At 45.2% G+C, this 17,839-nt stretch overlaps 1 protein-coding gene across 6 annotated transcripts in view; it reads left to right on the top strand.

Annotated features, from left to right (window-relative positions):
- LOC147033253 (uncharacterized) overlaps positions 1-17,839 on the top strand; it is a 34,018-nt gene that overhangs the window by 994 nt on the left and 15,185 nt on the right. For all 6 annotated transcript variants that reach the window (XR_015055506.1, XM_085871418.1, XM_085871417.1 and 3 more), the window contains exons 2-3: positions 9,904-10,172; positions 14,746-15,015. Coding sequence is in view for 5 of the 6 variants with exons in the window: in XM_085871418.1 (XP_085727544.1) it covers positions 9,918-10,172; positions 14,746-15,015 (525 nt within the window). In the remaining variant the exon portion in view is untranslated. The remainder of the gene's footprint in view (positions 1-9,903; positions 10,173-14,745; positions 15,016-17,839) is intronic.

The following is a 17,839-nucleotide window of genomic DNA, read 5'->3' as shown; positions in this document are numbered from 1 at the left end:
CATTCATCCCAAGTCATGTTCACCTGCCCTAACATAAAGGGGGCACTGCATCAGCGGCACTGCCATGCTCCCAGCAATGATACAGGCAGGAAGAATTGCTTCGAGGTCTGCATCTGAGCTGTCGAGCCCACTGGCTATGAATATCATCCCTGATATAAACTGTCACCCTGACGGTTTTGCAGGCAGGGGCGAGGCGGTGTACATCCCCGTCCCTCGAATTGACGTTAAGCCTGGCGTCCCGTCTGCTGCCATGAGTTTGTGGATGTTAAAGTTCATGCGGTGCCCTTTGCAAAGAGAAGGCGAGCTATTACCAGCACTCTGAACAAATTACAAATTCCTGGTCTAACCTATAGGGGGCACTGCATTCGCGGCACAGCTGCACACCCAGCAACAAATTATACTACGAAGGAAGAGGAAGAATAAGCAACGACACATACCAGAAGCTATGTTGGTGATGATGAGCGCTGACATATGGAAAGGAAGGGTCCACAACTACCTTATCCAATGAGGAAACACCCCCCCCCTTTTTTTCTCACATTTGGTTTCCTGATGATGAATTTAACATTTATAGTTAGAAACATTGTTCTTTTAAATAAGAAACGGGACAGGCACAAAATTACTTTCAAGAGTGGACAGCATCAATCGGAGCTGGGTTTGTTGTTCGTGAGAAAGCGACAGTTGTGGAGTGACAGTCCGGACCTGAACCAAAATATAATCGGCTTGTTCTTCTCACCGACTCAACTCGTCCACCAAGTTTCGTCCAAATCCATCAACAACTTTTTGAGAAATCATGCTATATATATATATATATACATATATATATATATATACATACTGAAACGCAAAAGAAACTTACCCCTTGTTTGAAATGTAATAAAATTGTAACAGTTCAAAATAAAACAAACCAACAATTGCTAATTGAAACATTGGCATTTTATTGATGACATGTCAAGTTTTTGACCAAGATACACCATCTCATAAGTTTGTTCTACAGTACAGAACAGCACAGGGTGCAATGTCAGTCCCCTTTCAATAGCGTGTGGCCACCATTGTTTTGGATACAGGCAGTGCATCGTCGGCTCATACTGCCTTCCAGTCTTTAGATGGATTGCTGCTGGATTCTGTCCCACTCAGTCCTCAATATCTGAAGCAGCTCTGCCCGTGTCCTGGCCCTGCCAACTACGCGTCTCCCAAGCTCATCCCATGATGACTGTGTGTGAAAATATCAGGCCCCTGATCAATATCAGGCCACAAACAAAATCTCCACAAACCGACACCGCTCCGCTCTGCTGTAAACCCTAACAGCTTGCAACAACGTCTGCACCAGGGTGCTTGTGGAGCACCAGTGGAGCCCACGCCGCCTCCCCCTGGTTGTGTCCCTTTCCCAGGTGGGAAAGGGATGATAGAAAAAAAAAAAGAAACCGAGCTGTTGGTCACCTTCCGGGCCACATGATCGTTCCGGGCCGCACGATCGTTCTTGGCCACCTTGGCCTTCGCCACCTTAGCCACCGGCACCTTGCCCGCCAGCACCATCAACATCAACACCTGCACCATCTTGCCCACCGCCAGCAACTTGGCCGGCGACTTGGCCAGCAAGTTGCCCAGCACGATGTTGGCACGATCTTGCCACCTTCTTCTGCACCTTCTTCTGCACCTTCTTCTGCAGCACCGCTGCCACATTGGCCTGCACCGCGTTGCCCAGCACGATGTTGCCACGATGTTGCCACCTTCTTGGCCGTTGCCGTTGCCAAGCTGTAAGGGCTAGACATATGACGCGTGACATATGACATCCAAACAAACAGACATAATTGCTGACAATAAGGGTCACCTATTTCGGCGACCCAACAGACAGACAGGGGTGAAAACATAACCTCCGTCCACATTTGGCGGCAGAGGTAATAATTACCATTAACACAATTTGTTTTTTTTTTTTTGACATTCATATTCAATTAAAATTGAGAGCCTTATAAAAATTAACAATCTCAGTCATTTAGGTTATTGTTATATCTCTTCAGGTTGTATATAACCATAACGTATTGTTACGGATTATTAATTGGGGCACTGATTGGAATAGTTATTTCATTCATAGTGCATGTTAGTTCCTGTAATTGTAATTCTGTAAGTGTGTTGATAATTCCTGTAAATAAAGAGATGCAGAAAGCTCTCGCCTTTCCTGTCCGAATGGCTGTTTCTTAGCCCGCGCTGCCCCCACTCTGCCTTTTACTCTCAAATCTTCTATGATGTTACCGTCCATACATGGTGTTTTACTTTCAGTGAGCAGCCGGTCGGGGCGGTCCAACGGCGTAGTCGTTGGGGTGAGCGGAAGGCTGCCAGACAACGCCGAGGGGTAGCAGATGACAGCACGTCTAGTGCGCTGGCCAATCAGGTCACATCACACGGATGTGCTCAACCCATGTAGTGGGATTGTAAAGGGACTAACGCAGCACGAGTTTGGTTGATTCTGGGTTCTGGGTTCTGGTCGGTTGGTTCTGAGCTGTTCATTTGTTGGTGATCTGGGCTCCCTGTGGTTTATGGTTTCTGTCTCTGTGTTGCTTGTTCTCTCTTTCCCTGTAGTCGTGGGGGGGGGGGGGTTCTGCGTTCTGGTTTGGGTGCCCCGCACACCTCCGTGGTGCTCCACATCTCCCTGGTCCCACACAGTGCTCTGGTGGCTCTCTCTTACACACTCTCTCTCTCTGGCCGGGTGTGCTGAACATGGAGACTTGGGCAAGGACAAGCCCGCAATACAAACCCCGACTGTGTGGTGATAAGACCAAATTAATTAAGTCGGGGCACATCGCGGTTCTGAGGGCGTCTGGGTATTTACTTTCGTATAAAATTGATAGTTTGTTTCACCGCATGAGTGGCCATGTCTTCTTCTTCTTCTTCTTCTTCTTCTTCCTCCCCATTCCTTTTCTTGTAAATAAATCAGCTTGTTAATGAGAACCAGTGTACGGTCATGGGGGAGCAGCCTCAGTGGTATATAGTAAATTGGTAGATTTAACCCATGAAAACGGGCAGTTTGGGATCCACACAAAAGGTGCCATAAAGTCTAATTGTTTGACTGCTCTCACTCAGCCATTCTTGTCAGGCTAATTTTCCGCGGTTGTGTGGTTCGAAACACCGACTTGCGCCCAAATTGTCCGGGGTGGACGTGGAGCTCTCTCGTCTCTTACCTTTGAAGACCCGTGATCATAACACCATTTCACCAGACTCGGTGATGTCATGAATCGAGCTTCCGCTTTGAGTCTGGGAGGTCAGCAGTTTAAACCTGACCCCCGGGTGAGTTGTACCAAAGACTTTCAAAACGGCACACGCTGCTTCCTGGCTTGATACTCAGGATTGAAAAGGATAGAGTATGGACAAACATAGGGTGGCAACTCTTGTGCAGGCCTGATGGGCCTAGTGGCCTCCTCATGTGTTGAAGTTCCTTGTAAAGGAAGTCACCTGTCTATCTACAGTCTACACTATTCAGTGTGTCTGTCCATTCAGGAAGGGGCTTCAAAATCAAATCTCCACCATTTTGTTCGCTCCGCATAGCTCTGGGGCTCCGTCGGCCTCTTTTGTGAGGCTCACTCTTTCTGATTCACTCTCGCTGCTTTATCTCAACTCTAACTCGACAACGAATTACATTTTTCATTGTCACCAAGATGGTTTAAGACTTGGCTGCAAAAAGAAACCGGGAAGAAAATCCAACGCAAATTGAAATTTTATAAGGGAAAACGTATTTTAATAGCTGTTTCTGTTTGGGTGTGATGTGGGGGTAGAGGAGAGGAGAGTGGAGGGGTGATGGAGAGGATGGACAGAGTGTGGGGGGTGGGGGGGAGAGGCACCTCGAGAGACCTCTAAGCATCTTTAAGGACCTCGAGCAATGCGATGCATGCATACTATATAGGACCCCTTTGAAAGTACTTCCGTTTGTGGAGAGGAGAGGGGGGGACAAGGGGTTGGTGGGGCTGGGGGTGGGGGGGACTAGAACGGTGGGAAAGGAGAGAGGGGGGAGTTGTGTCATAACGACTTAAAGCTTTTAAAATACTATATAGGACTCCTTTGGAAACTCTTCCTGGCCTTGAAGGGGGGAGAGGGGGATGGAGGTAGAGGATTGGAGGAGGGAGAGGGGAATGAAGGCAGAGTGAGAGGGAGGGAGGGAGAAAGAGAAGGAGGGAGGGAGAAAGAGAGAAGGAGGGAGGGAGAAAAAGGGAGGGAGGGAGAAAGAGAGCGAGAGAGGGAGGGAGATAGAGGGAGGTAGAAGGAGGGAGGGAGAAAGAGGGAGGGAGGGAGAAGGAGGGAGGGAGAAAGAGGGAGAAGGAGAGAGGGAGGTAAAGGGAAGTGGGAGGGAGGGGGAGGGATCAAGGGCAAGAGACTGGATGGGGGAGAGGAGAGAGGGAGGTGGGGAGAGAAGAGGAGAAAGGAGAGTGGAGGGAGGGTTGAGGTCTTGAAGTCACATTTTACATTACGTGGAGTTTCCAGGGGTCTCTGTTAGTATAATAATAATATGTTTGTCACATCCGTCTGTCTGTCACATAAAATATCGCGATACAACAGAATATCAAGAGATTGTGAATTAAACGGCGTTTCATTATAATTCAATTTAAAAATTGTATTTATGCATCATGAAGAAGAGAATTAATTTCGGATCATTTATGAACACAATTCGGCTACTCATAATCACTATGAGAGTGGCAATTCCACGGGGAATATCTTGCGTCATAAACGGGAGACGACAAACACACGGACAGACACCACGGATCGCAGGATACAGAATATAAGATGTAAGAATGTCCTCTTGCTTTGAAGGATGGGAATAAAGGGGAGGGTAGTACAGAGAGAGGGTTGAGTACAGAGAGAGTACAGAGAGAGGAACCCTGAGGGTTGAGGCTCTGGCTGGGGAAAGCAGGAGGGGTTGAGGACTTGGGTTGAGGAGGGGATTTGAAGATTGCTGGGGGGGGGGTGGGGCACGAAGAGGAGTTGAGAACTTTTTGATTTAAACAGAAACATTTTGAGTGAACACATTATTAAGTTCACATGATATTTAGCTGTTATTTGAGGAATATTGTTGAAGTCAGATTTTATTTTCTGCGGGTACCTGCTGGTACCTAAATATTACCAAAATCTGTTTGGCAAATAGATTGTACAGATGCAGTAAAAGCAAAACGCGTGCATTTGATGTGCTGCTATTGTTAGATCAAAAAACAAGGGCAAATGTGTCCAAGAGCAGCGTCCTAAAGGTTTTGTCGGCTAAAAAAAATAGGAATAAAAAAAACAACAACAACTTCCGATATTTCGTCACGTGCCTTGGTTAAGCCAATAGCGAGACCCGTCATAATGTATTTACGTATTTACGAAATAAATAGTGTATTTACGAAATTACAATACGATAAATGGAATAATCTTTAAATAGTAACTTGAACTTTTTGAAACTTTAAAGCAAATGTCCGAATATATTTAAAAGTTCATGATAGACGCTCTGAAAAGGCACTGTCAATGCGAGGATGTGTACAAGTGTTTAGTATTTAAGGAGATCCGGATGTTGCATATACAAGAGCCGAGTCCAAGAGGTTAAGGTTTTGTCTTCACAAGAAGAAGAAGAAGAAGAAGAAGAAGAAGAAGAAGAAGAAGAAGAAGAAGAAGAAGAAGAACAACAACGCCGAGCTCTCTATGAGCAGCGTTCCCTACGCAAGACGCTGCTAAAAAATAGTTTAAAGTATTGTCTGCGTCTTTAAAAAGCTAAACTACTGTCTCCATATTGAAAAGCAAATGAACTGAAATTTACATATTTGCAGTTAAACCCGTCTAGGTCTGCCTGGCCATGCTCCTGACAATAAGGCACACTCGAACAAAAGTTCCCGTGTCATCCTTAACGTGCGTATGTGACAGTAGGGTTAGCATCCCCCTTGAAGGGAAGGCTTTGTGCTTTTATTTTATTTTTTTCCTGAAACTTGTTTAATCATCTTTGCATCATAACATGAATCAGTTTTATCTGGGAAATTATTTTTTTTTAAATCTGAGAACCTTTTTACCTCCGCCACCGAAGGTGGAAGGGGGTTATGCTTCCACCCTTGTCTGTTTGTGTACAGCATATCTCAAAAAGTTGTGGACAGATTCGGACGAAATTTTGTGGACAAGGTTGGGTGTGTGACGAGGATGAACTGATTAGATTTTGGTGAATATCCGGATCCAGATCCGACTACGAGAATTATTAAAGTGATTCTTCACCATTGAGAGATCGGGCCAAAAACAATATATGGTACAATACTTCAAAAATGTGTTGGGTCTCATATGTTCTAGTGGATCAGGCCATTGCATGGCAGAGACATGCGCTCTAACAGAGTGACCTTCTCATTTTGGTTTATTTCTATGTTGAAAGTTGACCCTTTTCATGTCCATTGCCCAAATTCACCGTCGTTCTTTGCTGGACAATTTTTTTGTTTGTTTGTTTCCGAACGGCAATGTTGCAAACTTGCCTTCAATCCAAATTTGAAGAAGGTTCTTTTCACCAACTGACTGCGGAGATTTGGTCTAACAGGATGCACCCACCACTCAAGCCGAGCCTAAAACCGTGTTGGCACGACTCCGTTTTTCCTGCCGCCTGCATATGATCGTCCATTCGAGCAGAGTGGAATGCTCTCGTTTCCTTTCAGTGGGTGTTTTTGATGGACGAGGGCTGTTCTTTCTCGGCAATCCTTGAGCCAAACTGGCAAGATGGATGTGCTGCGACTTGTAATCCTAGAGCTCACCTAAAGTCGCTAGTTAAGTCCCTGGTCTGGGGTGCGCAGCAAGCCTCAAGAGAAATGCTGTGTCGATGACTGATTTCAGACCTTGAATGTGTATCGGCTCCGAGTGATAAATACGCATCGCATATTTTTAATCCATTGAAACAAATCTCTCTTCTCTTCTGCGTACACAGTGGTTTTAAAAGCTGCCAAAGAATAGTTGGGATCATCGAAGGCCAAAAAATGGCCTCTTTCTATTCTGTTGGACACAAACTGTATATGCCCACTCGTTACCTGATTAATAGGCTTTCATCCCACCACGTGTCCGCTCACTTTGGGAAAGGATAAAGACACAATGTAGGTGAGCTCACCTCGACAGCCCACGGTGAGATGACTAGGTTACTTCGATCTAGGTAGTTTCAGGGGCAGCACAGTTTTCAACCCGGTTGGGTGGTGCATGGAAACAATGTATTGTACTGTACATGCTCTGCATGCATGACATGAGAGAGTATGCATTCCTTCAAAATGCATACTCAGGTGGCTGCCCCAATCATTTCCAAAATAGGAACCAAATTTGCAATGTGTAAGCACAAAGTGCTCATTATATAACGTGTTTGTATTTGAAAATTCATACTAAACAAGGGCTGTTTTAAGCAGCTCCGTTCCACAGGATGTTGCAGAGGAAGCACATTTACCTTTGAGCTGTCTTGTCTGGGTTTGATTCCCCACTCGACGAGAAACTGTCAGATCGGTGCTTCACAGGCAGGGCGTTGTATCGCAAAGATGCACGTCAAGCCGAGTGTTCTGTCCGCTGGTATTTGTAGGTGGATGTTGAACATGATAGCCGGTGGAGAACGAATCTTTTCATCATTCGGGGTACTATTACTCGTGTCAGATAGAGGAATGGCATCATTCCACCTGTCGTCATCCCTCCAGCCGAGCCCAACAGCAAGGTCCAAACTTGATCGTTTTGAATGACAATGCCTGTGCAAACTGTGCACATGTTGATCCATCCATCCACTGGGACCATACTCTGAGCGTTGGTGCTGCCTAAGCAGTCTCCTTGGCTATTGGGTACAATTCTGGACGGGTCGCCACTCCGACACAGGATACCAGCATGCTGGCACTCATTTTGCCGACCTCGGAAGGATGACAGGCAGAGTCAACCCCACCTGGTATTAATTCAACAGCCGAGTGGGATTTGAACTCAGGATCCTCGGATCCTAAGCCCACCACCCTAACCATTAAGCCAACACCAGGAATACATGTTGATGCTCAACTTCAAGACCAAAACTTCACTCGCTTGGATGGGCCTGAACATTCTTTGTCTTTGAATCTGGTTGAACATGCTTGAGAAACCTTAAGAAAGCACTTTTATGGTTGCCAAGTCCACCCACAAACTGCTGATCAACTGGAAGGTCCCTGGTCTAAGAATGGCAAAACATCGCAAAGCAACATCTTGATAATCTGATCGATGTGCAAGTCCTCTTCAACAGTAATATTGGGTGGTCGCTAGACTACCGTTATTCTCAGGTTTTCCGTCTGTCTGTATGTATGTAATGGACAGCTCTGGAGGCCAGAGGAGTCAACCGATCTTGATGAAACTTGACTGGTTGGTTCATACCAGGATCTAGTTGTATGTTTTTGAGCGCCGTTGCTATGGACGCCACCGTTGCCGAGCAACGGGACTGAAATTTTTGAAAAAAATCCGAAAAATATTTATGTATATATTTTTTTCGAAAATCAAAAATCGGCTTCCAGGCTTTCATGCGTACTATAATCAACCTCTTTCTCAAAAAATTTCAGCCCGATTTGTCAAAAACTGTATGACTAGTATGCAATTATATAGCGACCACCCATGTCGCCTAACGGCTTGTTGTAATGTATCTGGTCTAGGGGATAAAATGGGGTATCGATTCGGATAGTTATTTTTTAATCCATGCTTGCGTAACTGTGGCATAATTCCCATCATGGTAACACGTGTTGAGAATGTTCTGTTGTAGTCTCCCCACCCAAGTGTCTGTGTCTAAGCTCTGCCTTTTCCAACAACATCTTTCCCAACTGAAACCTCCTCCTTTGTGATATTTTTTCTTTAAATGGAAATTCTTCTCACAGTGACAGCAAATGAGCACGGTGCGATTGCAGTTGGCTGCCAAGCAGGCTAAAAACCAATGCACGTATGGAGACCTGGATGACTGCATCTACCAATGTGCATGCCCCACGCATGATTCATTCAGTCTGGTGATGGCCCATGGGGACTTTACAAAAGTGCAGGCCACATGCGTGAAGTTCTTCTTTTTGGTTTAGCTTGGTTAGTTTGTGACCTGACTGCGGGGGTTTGTTGTTGGAGCGGTGTGCACGAACAAGTTTTTCAGTGGGATCTTTGGGGCAGAGAGCACAAGAGGTCCCAGACGGAGGCACATGAGCTGCAGCGATGCAAAACCAGTACCAATCTGCGGCACGCCTGTGCAGGATCTCAATGGCCGACTGGGTTGAGTGAGTCCATGACGAATGATGGACCCACAGCACATGCATGAGCAGTGCCACGCAGGATAGGTTCTTTGTCTCGTCGATCTCCTTGTGAGTCCCGTGTTCCTCCAGTGAATTCGACAAGGCATAATTGTTTAGGTCATTGTGGTTTTGGGGCATGTCGTGTATAATTTATTTATTGTCTGTGATCTCTGCTGAGCAGATTTGCTGTTTTTTTTTCCTTCCTCTTCTTCTTCTGTGAATAAATCCCCGTTTGACATGTGTGGTCATCAGGAGCGGGATTCATAGCATACATTGGCTTCTTCACCTGGGAAACAGACAAATTGGGTCCACGCTTACGCGCCTCAATCACAGAGAGCTGACAACGACAGGCTCCACTCAGCCTTCTTGTCAACAATTTTGCCACGGTCGTTGCGTACTGGGACGCCAATTCGCACCATATTAACCCGGCGCACACGGACATCTTCTCATCCTGTACCCGCTTGGCGGCGTGTCCGTCATTGAAAACTGGGCGACCATAACAATATGAACATGTTTGATTGTACCATTTAAAACAGTTCAAGCCTTTTGTTGCTTCGTCTTTGTGAAGAGTGTGTTCTTCAAGGAAGGAGGGGGCAGCAATGCTCATGATTGTGTTCTTCATCCCACATCTTAATTTACTTATCGGTCTATCTCCTCTTTTTATTATCCCCCCCCCCTCCAGCTTTTTTTGCAGTCATGCAGAATGCTAACGTCCCTGTGTCGGAGAGTGACGCGGAGAGCGTGGAGAGTAACGAAGAGTGTAGTCACGGCCACGAGGCTGGGCGATCCGGTCTCGCCCACGCGGCCGGTTTTGCAGCAGGTCAATCGGGGTCTTCTCCTCGCCCTGGGAAAAAGACGAGGGGCAGAGTGAAGATCAAGATGGAGTTCATTAACAACAAGCTGCGACGGTACACAACGTTCAGCAAACGAAAGACTGGAATCATGAAAAAGGTTGGCCTATTAATTTTCAATTGATTTTCATGTTTCATGATTGTGTGCTCTCAATGGTTGGAGAATTTTGTGTTCAAATCTTCCATCGCAAAGAAACTATGAACCGGGTGAGAAACAAAGTTCATGCTCTTGCAGGAAACTTGAAGAGAGAATGAGAAGTGCACAGGTATTCAAAAGCATAATAATGGAAAGAGGAATTGGAGATGCCCAAAGGCCAGACTTGTGTAAGTTAGAAAGCTACCGGAGCTGTAATTCATTCATTAATTTGCATGGAGCGTGTTGCTGATGGTCTGCATCATTGCTGGGGAGCATGGCTGTGCTGCTGAAGCGGTGTCTTACTGTAGGTTAGAGCAGGGATTGGTGATTTGTTCAGGGTGCCAGCTATTAATTCACCGACTCTTCGTCAAAAGACACCATGAGATCTTTAACGTCAACCAACTACTGCTAGCACGAGTAGACGAGTCCTCCGCCTAACGTCTATCCGAAGGACGGCACCCGGTGAAGCGACGCTACCTGCGAAGCACCAATCCAACAGCTTAAAGTCAGGTCAGGTATCGATACCAGATGAGACCACTCAACAATAAGTGTCCTACCTCTGGACCATCCCGTCGGACAATAGCTGTGTTCGAGAAAAACTCTTGAAAATTTGATGATTACATTGACATCTTGTTCTACAGTTATTGCCCTTCTACCTTTGAAGTGATGTGGAAGAATCAAAACACATTCTCCAGACATTGATTTATTAACATCGAGCAAATATGGTATTATATTTATTTGAGTGGTATTATGAGCCCATCAGGCAGTTGGAGTGTCAAAAATCAGGATTTTTAATTTAAAAATAAAAAAATAAAGGAAAGTGTTGTTTAAGCAATCCTTGTTATTCGTTTCAAAAGACCATTTGTTTTAAGAAGAGTGTACACCATTCTACCTTACTGATTTGATATTATCCATGTCTTGACACTTTAAATTCAAGAAATCATAATTTTGTGCCGTTAAGATGCTTGATCTTGGACATTTTAATTGAAGGATCCACGCAGTACGGTGCTCAGACACAATACGTGACTTTTAAGATGACGTCTGAATGCGAAATTAAGTGTTTTTTTTTCGCATGTGCTGTGTGCGTGAGTTTACAGTGACTCGATTCTGCTCGCCGGGCACTTTTAATCTGCCGTTGCGAGTGCGAAATCTGCAATTCGAATCGTCTTTCAAACATAATGTTCAGCATTTTGACAAAGGAGTGGCAATTTCAAAATGGTTAACCAGATTTGTTTCTGTTCCTGAATGCGTCGGACTTACGGAAATGTAGCAATGTGAGAAATGTCTATGGATGAGAAGTGTTGAGTTCCTGTAATTTCCTGTTAATACAACGTCGTAGTTGCAGTGGCGATAACACACGACGTACAGTGCTGATAGAAAGTGTACACCCCCTTTCAAAATTTTCACCTTTTGTTGCCTCATAGCCTGGAATTAAATTGCATTAAATCAGACTTTTTTCCACCTTTAGTTACACATCGTAACCCACAACTTCCAAGTGAGAAACAAATTCAACAAATTTCAGAAAATTAATTAAAAATTACAAAGCTAGGATATCTTGGTTGGATCAGTGTCCACCCCCTTGAGTTAATACTTGGTGGAAGCATCTTTGACAGCAATTACAGCTGAGTCTGTTGGGATAGGTCTCCACCAACTTTGCACACCTTGATTGGGCAATATTTGCCCGTTCTTCTGTACAAAACTGTTCAAGCTCAGTCAAGTTACGTGGGTAGAGTTGGTGGACAGCAATCTTCAAGTCAAGCCACAGATTTTCGATTGAATTGAGGTCGGGGCTCTGACTGGGTCACTCAATGACATTTATCTTTTTGTTCCTTAGCCACTCCAGTATAGCTTTGGCTGTGTGCTTTGAGTCGTCATGATGCTGAAAGGTGAACTTCCGTCCCAATTTCAGCTTTCTTGCAGAGAGCAGCAGGTTTTCCTCCTGCATTTTTCTGTGTTTTTTCTCCATCCATTTTCCCTTCTCTCATGACAAGTGCCCCAGTCCCTGCTGATGAGAAGCATCCCCATAACATGATGCTGCCGCCACCACGCTTCACAGTAGGGATGGTGTTCTTTGGGTGATGTGCTGTGTTGGGTTGGGTTTGTGCAATTCTGTAACATTTTACATTTAGGCCAAAAAGTTTCATCTTCATTTTGCCAGACCGCAAAACTTTTTGCCACGTGGCTTCAGAATCTCCATTCCATGTGTGACTGACAATTATATTTTAAATCTACTGTCCCTTATGCTTCAGTCACTTTTGGCTCGGCGGCCGAGGGTCTAAAAAATCTACGGCCACTAGCAATTATAGGGCGGCCGCAAAATTTCCACGGTCACGCAATGTAGCAGTCACATATGTTTTTTATTTTTTGGGTAGCCGCACGGGGTATTTAGAAATTGTGGAGACCGAAAACTTGGGGATACAGTACGGTCTTTGATTTGATGTTGCATGGTGACCTTAGGGCGTTCCTGCGGCGGCCATAGAAATTTCAAGGCAGACGCAAGGTGCCCGCAAGGCGACCGCAGGGGGGCCCTAAGGCGAACATGGAAATAGTGCGGCCTCCGTAATTTTTTGGGGGTTGGCAAAATTCATTTTTCATTGATAAGAGCCTACGGAAAACGCACGAATAACGCAAGTCCACCGTACGCCCTACGTACGGTCGACGTGGAACACATCTACGTCATGGCTACGGCTTGTCGAATTGCTATGGCCAACCAAGAAATGAAAAAAGTTATAACTCTGCACTTTAATTCCACGGAGACCCCTACGGCCTGTAAAAGGTAGCCATACGGCGTAGGGCCACCCTGAGGCCACCTCAGAAACTCTGCGGCCGCCGCACGTTTTTGTCATTTCAGGATACGGCCGCCGTATCCTAGCCGTCGAGCAAATGTGACTCATGCTTAAATGGCAGAAATTAATAAAGTATCAACTTTATGCACATTCATTTATTGTATCTCTGTTAAAATAATTGTTTGTGATAAACACAAAACAGATTATAATATATCTTAAAAGTCTGCATGCTTCAATGTTGTTGTGGGAATGACTCCTGGTGTGGTAAAACTGTTTATTATAACGTTTGCTGTTTCTTCGTATTTGCTTTGAAGAAGAGTAACGTAATTAATTGTGATGTTAGATATGTGTCGCCATATTAGATATGAAATGTGTAAATTGACGTTCGTTTTCCCTGCTGCCCTCCTGTTGTTTCTACTCCCCACCGAACCTTTGGCTATGCTTTGTTATTACCTCCACCACCGAAGGTTAAGGAGGTTATGTTTTCACCCCTATCTGTGTTTGTTTATGTGCAGGATATCTCGAAAAGTTGTTTACGGATCCGGATGAAACTTTGTGGACAGGTTCGGTGTGCGACAAGGACAAACTGATTAGATTTTGGTGAAGATCCGGATCTGCATTTAACATTGGGTGGGGCCAACGTTGGGGTCAAAAACGATATATAGCATGGTATTGCAAAAGGTTGTCGATGGATGATGGCAACTTGGTGGATGAATTGGTTAGTTGACAAGACAAGCCGATTCGATTTTGGTTGAGGTCCGAATGTAGATCCAGCCTATCAGTGGCATACAAAACTTTGTTCAGTCTGGCAGAGGCATGCACTCGGCCGAGTGCCCTTCTAGTTATTGTCGCTTCATTCATGTAATCCTTCCCTTGAATATTTGCTTGTTCTTAAATATACCTGGTCTCAGGGTGGAATCTTCTTGGTCTGGCTGTCTCATTTGGTGGTTTAGGGTGGTTATAGTTTTTTGATAGAGTGGTTCAAATTTCCTCAAACCACGCTCACAACCCAACGGTTTGCTTAGCCAAATTTGATAGGTCACAGGCGCTTCTTCGGGTTAATTCCGCGGTCCCAATGAGTGTAGTAAAACAGGCCTGAGAGCTTGCTCGGGGCTGTGGACTTAGCCGGCGGTTGCTGTTGATTTGACATGACCCGTGGGACTTGTACCTGGTAACCGGAACGGAGCTGTGGCTGTAATAATATTATAGTGATTTTAGGCATTATTTAAGTTTACAAATCGACATATCATTTTGGAAATTTGTTATTACTTTCTGAGACAAAGTTCCATTTTGTATTGTCCACATGTATAGATGACCCCTTTTATTAGTCCCCAACCGGTTTCACTGGAGGGCACCATAGGTTTGCTCTCCATCTGTCCGTCCATCCCACCTGTGGTTGATCAGACTTCCCCCCCCTCCCCCATACCCTTTAACATATTCACTGAAACTTGGTACATGGCTTTATTATGATAAGTTACAGAACAACTTCGAGTTTCAGGGCGTCTCGTCAATTTTTCAGAGTTATACCTTTTTTTAAACTTAGAAAATATCACACCAGTCAGGACATGTATTGCAAAGCAATCCTCTTGTTAAAAATGTCATTATGCAGCAAACAAAACCTCTGAATTTCCTGATATCTGTGGAAGTTGCCGTGTCTTTCATACGATTGACAGAAATCTGAAATCACCATCAATGTGTCGTTTTTGCTTATCTCTGCTCCCTATTGCTCTGCCCACCTATTCACCTGCAAGGCCTATGAACTCTCAACACTAACCGGGACACAGGTGATGCTTCTGGTGGCGAGTGAGACGGGCCACGTGTACACGTTTGCGACACGCAAACTGCAGCCCATGATCACAAGTGAGAGCGGCAAGGCTCTGATCCAGACTTGCCTCAACTCTCCCGACTCTCCTCCACGGCCCAACGGTGGCAGTGACCAGCGCATGAGTGCGACTGGCTTTGAGGAAACCGAGCTATCGTATGCAATGCCCGATGGTGAGACGGCGATTGCAGAAGATAAGGTGAGTCATTGCTGGCAGGATGAAGCAAAGATTATGGTTTGCCTGGCAGAGTTCCAGAATTGTCGAGTACCACGCTGTATAACGTGTTCCATTTTAGTTGAGTCCCATTAGCTTTCTGTTTTCTTCCAGCAGCAAATATAGAAATATACACATGCATTTTAAATATTTAGACATGCACAAGTCTTGGGGTATATGAGAATCCACCTGTTCAACTTATCAACCTACCAAAGAAAAGAAGAATAAAAAGGTATGCCGAGGTGGAGGGTCTGATGCAGTAGGAAAAGTGGATTAAAAAAATACAGGAAGCTATTTCGCAGGAAATTATATACGTATCCAGTGAATAAAATTCACATTTTTTTTGCAAAGACCACTGGGTCGACAACCACCACAATTGGCACACAGACCAAGTCCGACATGGGGTTTTGTCCTCAGGGTATTTTCCTCCACCACCTCAGCCTTTAAAGATCCCCCAGACCCTGAAGATCCTTAAACCCCCTAATACCCTTAAGACTACAAAACCCTTATAATCCATTAGACCCCAGACCCTTGAGACCCCTTGAAGATCCTTTAAGACTCCATCCGTCCCTGAAACCGTGTGACTATATGTCCATTAATTATGTACTATTTGAACTTCAGTTGCACCCTGACTACATGTACATCTATTAATTACTTACTATTGAAATGTACCTTTTTAAACCTTTCGACTGTTGAGATCCTTAGATCTATGAAGACCAATTAAGATCCCCCAAGACAACTCAGACCTCCAAACCTTGAAGACCCATAGGACCGTTTATGACCCTTAAGAACTTGAAGACCTTCAAAGATCACTTTTACCTGTAAGACCCTTTCAACACTTTATGCACCTTTAGATCCCTTCACCCTTCAGACCCTTGATACCCTTTAGACTCCGAGAACCTTCAGACCTTTTCACCCCTGAAGTCCCTTTCGACCTTGACACCACTTTGACCCTTCCACCCTTCAGACAGATTAGACAGCTTGGCTATGCTTCCCCACACACACACGTGGGGTGGGGGGGGGGGAAACCCGCCCCGACGCAACTCGCCTCCGTTTGGCCGGTTCGTCTCGGCGATCCGCTCGCCGTTGGTGATTCGTCCGGGGGGGGGGCGTGGCGAGCATCCTCGCGGCCCGTCCCCCCTGAGAGGCATTCTTCCTCCTTCGGGCGACGTGCCTCCACATTGGCTGGAACGCGGCGTACGTTGCTCGCACTTTGCCCATTGGCGGAAGGCAACACGTCTTGCTCGACCCTGGAGCGGAGCCAATGTGTCAGTTGCCAATGGAAATCCGCCCACAGGCGCTCGGCACGTATGCGCATCAGGCCGATGGTGGAAGGAAGCCAGGGAGGATGCCGTTGTTGTTGGGGTTGTTGTTGGGGTAAAAATCCTCTCTATAAAATAACTTCACAGCACACGTACACTTAATTCCCATTAGACATAGGGGTAAGGGAGCTATATATCCACATTTTACTTAATGAAATAACTGAGCTACGGGGACCTGAATGTTGAGTGCTCATAGCTGCCAGATTCGTAACAATATGTTGAGGCTGTAATGATTTGTTGTCAACAACACAATTTTAATTATTAGAGTATTTCATTGATTTTTCCCTGGGCAACGCCGGGTACCTCAGCTAATATATACTCGTGAGGTACCCATGCTATGCTATGCAAAGAAAGAAAGAAAAAAAAAGCACTTCATTTCAGCTTGAGCACCAGCACATGACCGGAAATGAGCGGTCGTATGGAAAATAAAAACCGGACACGTGCTGAGGCTCAGGGTCTATTGGCCTGAGGATGCGGGCTGTGAAGTGGGTGAAATGTCACCTGAGATCGAGTCTGCTCTTGCATATTCCTCAAATTAGCGGAGCAGATCCAGTTTACTTTTGGCTGGAAGCGCCTTCTTCTTCTTTTAAAAATGAATAATCCTAATCTTATACATATACATATACAGTACCATACATCGCATAACAATTCTCCAAATATAATTAAGAAGCTCTGTAATTCAGGGCAAGATGGAGGAGATTCCGCACGGCGCGTTCCATCATCGGAAACTTGTGAAAAAGCATAAGAATATAAAATTGCATGAGCAAAGGCAATGAGTCTCTGAAAGTACCAATAAAAATGAAATGAAGAAAAGAGGAAGAAGGTCCATGTGATGTGGGACGATGTGTATTTACGAGATTTTGTTTAGTTAACTTGTATCATTAAACATGAGGATCCATTACTTTCAGACGTGTTTGTGCTTGTGCCCACTCCACATATTATTATTATATGTGGTCATGAACTAGCACTGACCCCCGCATTACTCCGCTAGTTAGGATGTACCATCTGAACATATGGCTGTTTACTCCTACCCGGTTTCCTACATACGTACTTGAACCATTAGGGACAGTTGGGCTGAATTCCTACTTTGGTGCAAAGCTGACATGTTTGTGGCAATAAACAAGGAGTCCATCTTGCAACTTGGTGGTTTTCAGTAGAAACCACAACAAAGAAAACAATTTTAACTCATACTTGGTGGTTGCCTTTCCAAACAGATCAGATTGTGATCAGGGGCCAAAAGGGAGGGGTTCGGTGGGAGGTATACGGCTAACCTAGGACATTCATGGTGCCACTTTTGTTTCTATCCAGGGATTGGCTTGACTGCAGCCTCGAATAACTGGGTGGTCTTCCGGGCGTGAGACACTGTTGCTCTGCCATGTAATTATTTAGCTGTAGGACTCGGGGCCATCATGTTCCTGCATCCCCTTTTTCTCTCTTCTGTCTTGTGCCAAACCTCACAAGCCAGCATGGATGTCCCACAAGGTGTA

This window comes from Eptatretus burgeri, chromosome 2, assembly GCF_056783735.1.
Source record: "Eptatretus burgeri isolate ZD-2024b chromosome 2, Ebu_testis_v1, whole genome shotgun sequence".
NCBI classification, from domain to species: domain Eukaryota; kingdom Metazoa; phylum Chordata; class Myxini; order Myxiniformes; family Myxinidae; genus Eptatretus; species Eptatretus burgeri.
This window is presented reverse-complemented; position numbering and strand designations above follow the sequence as displayed.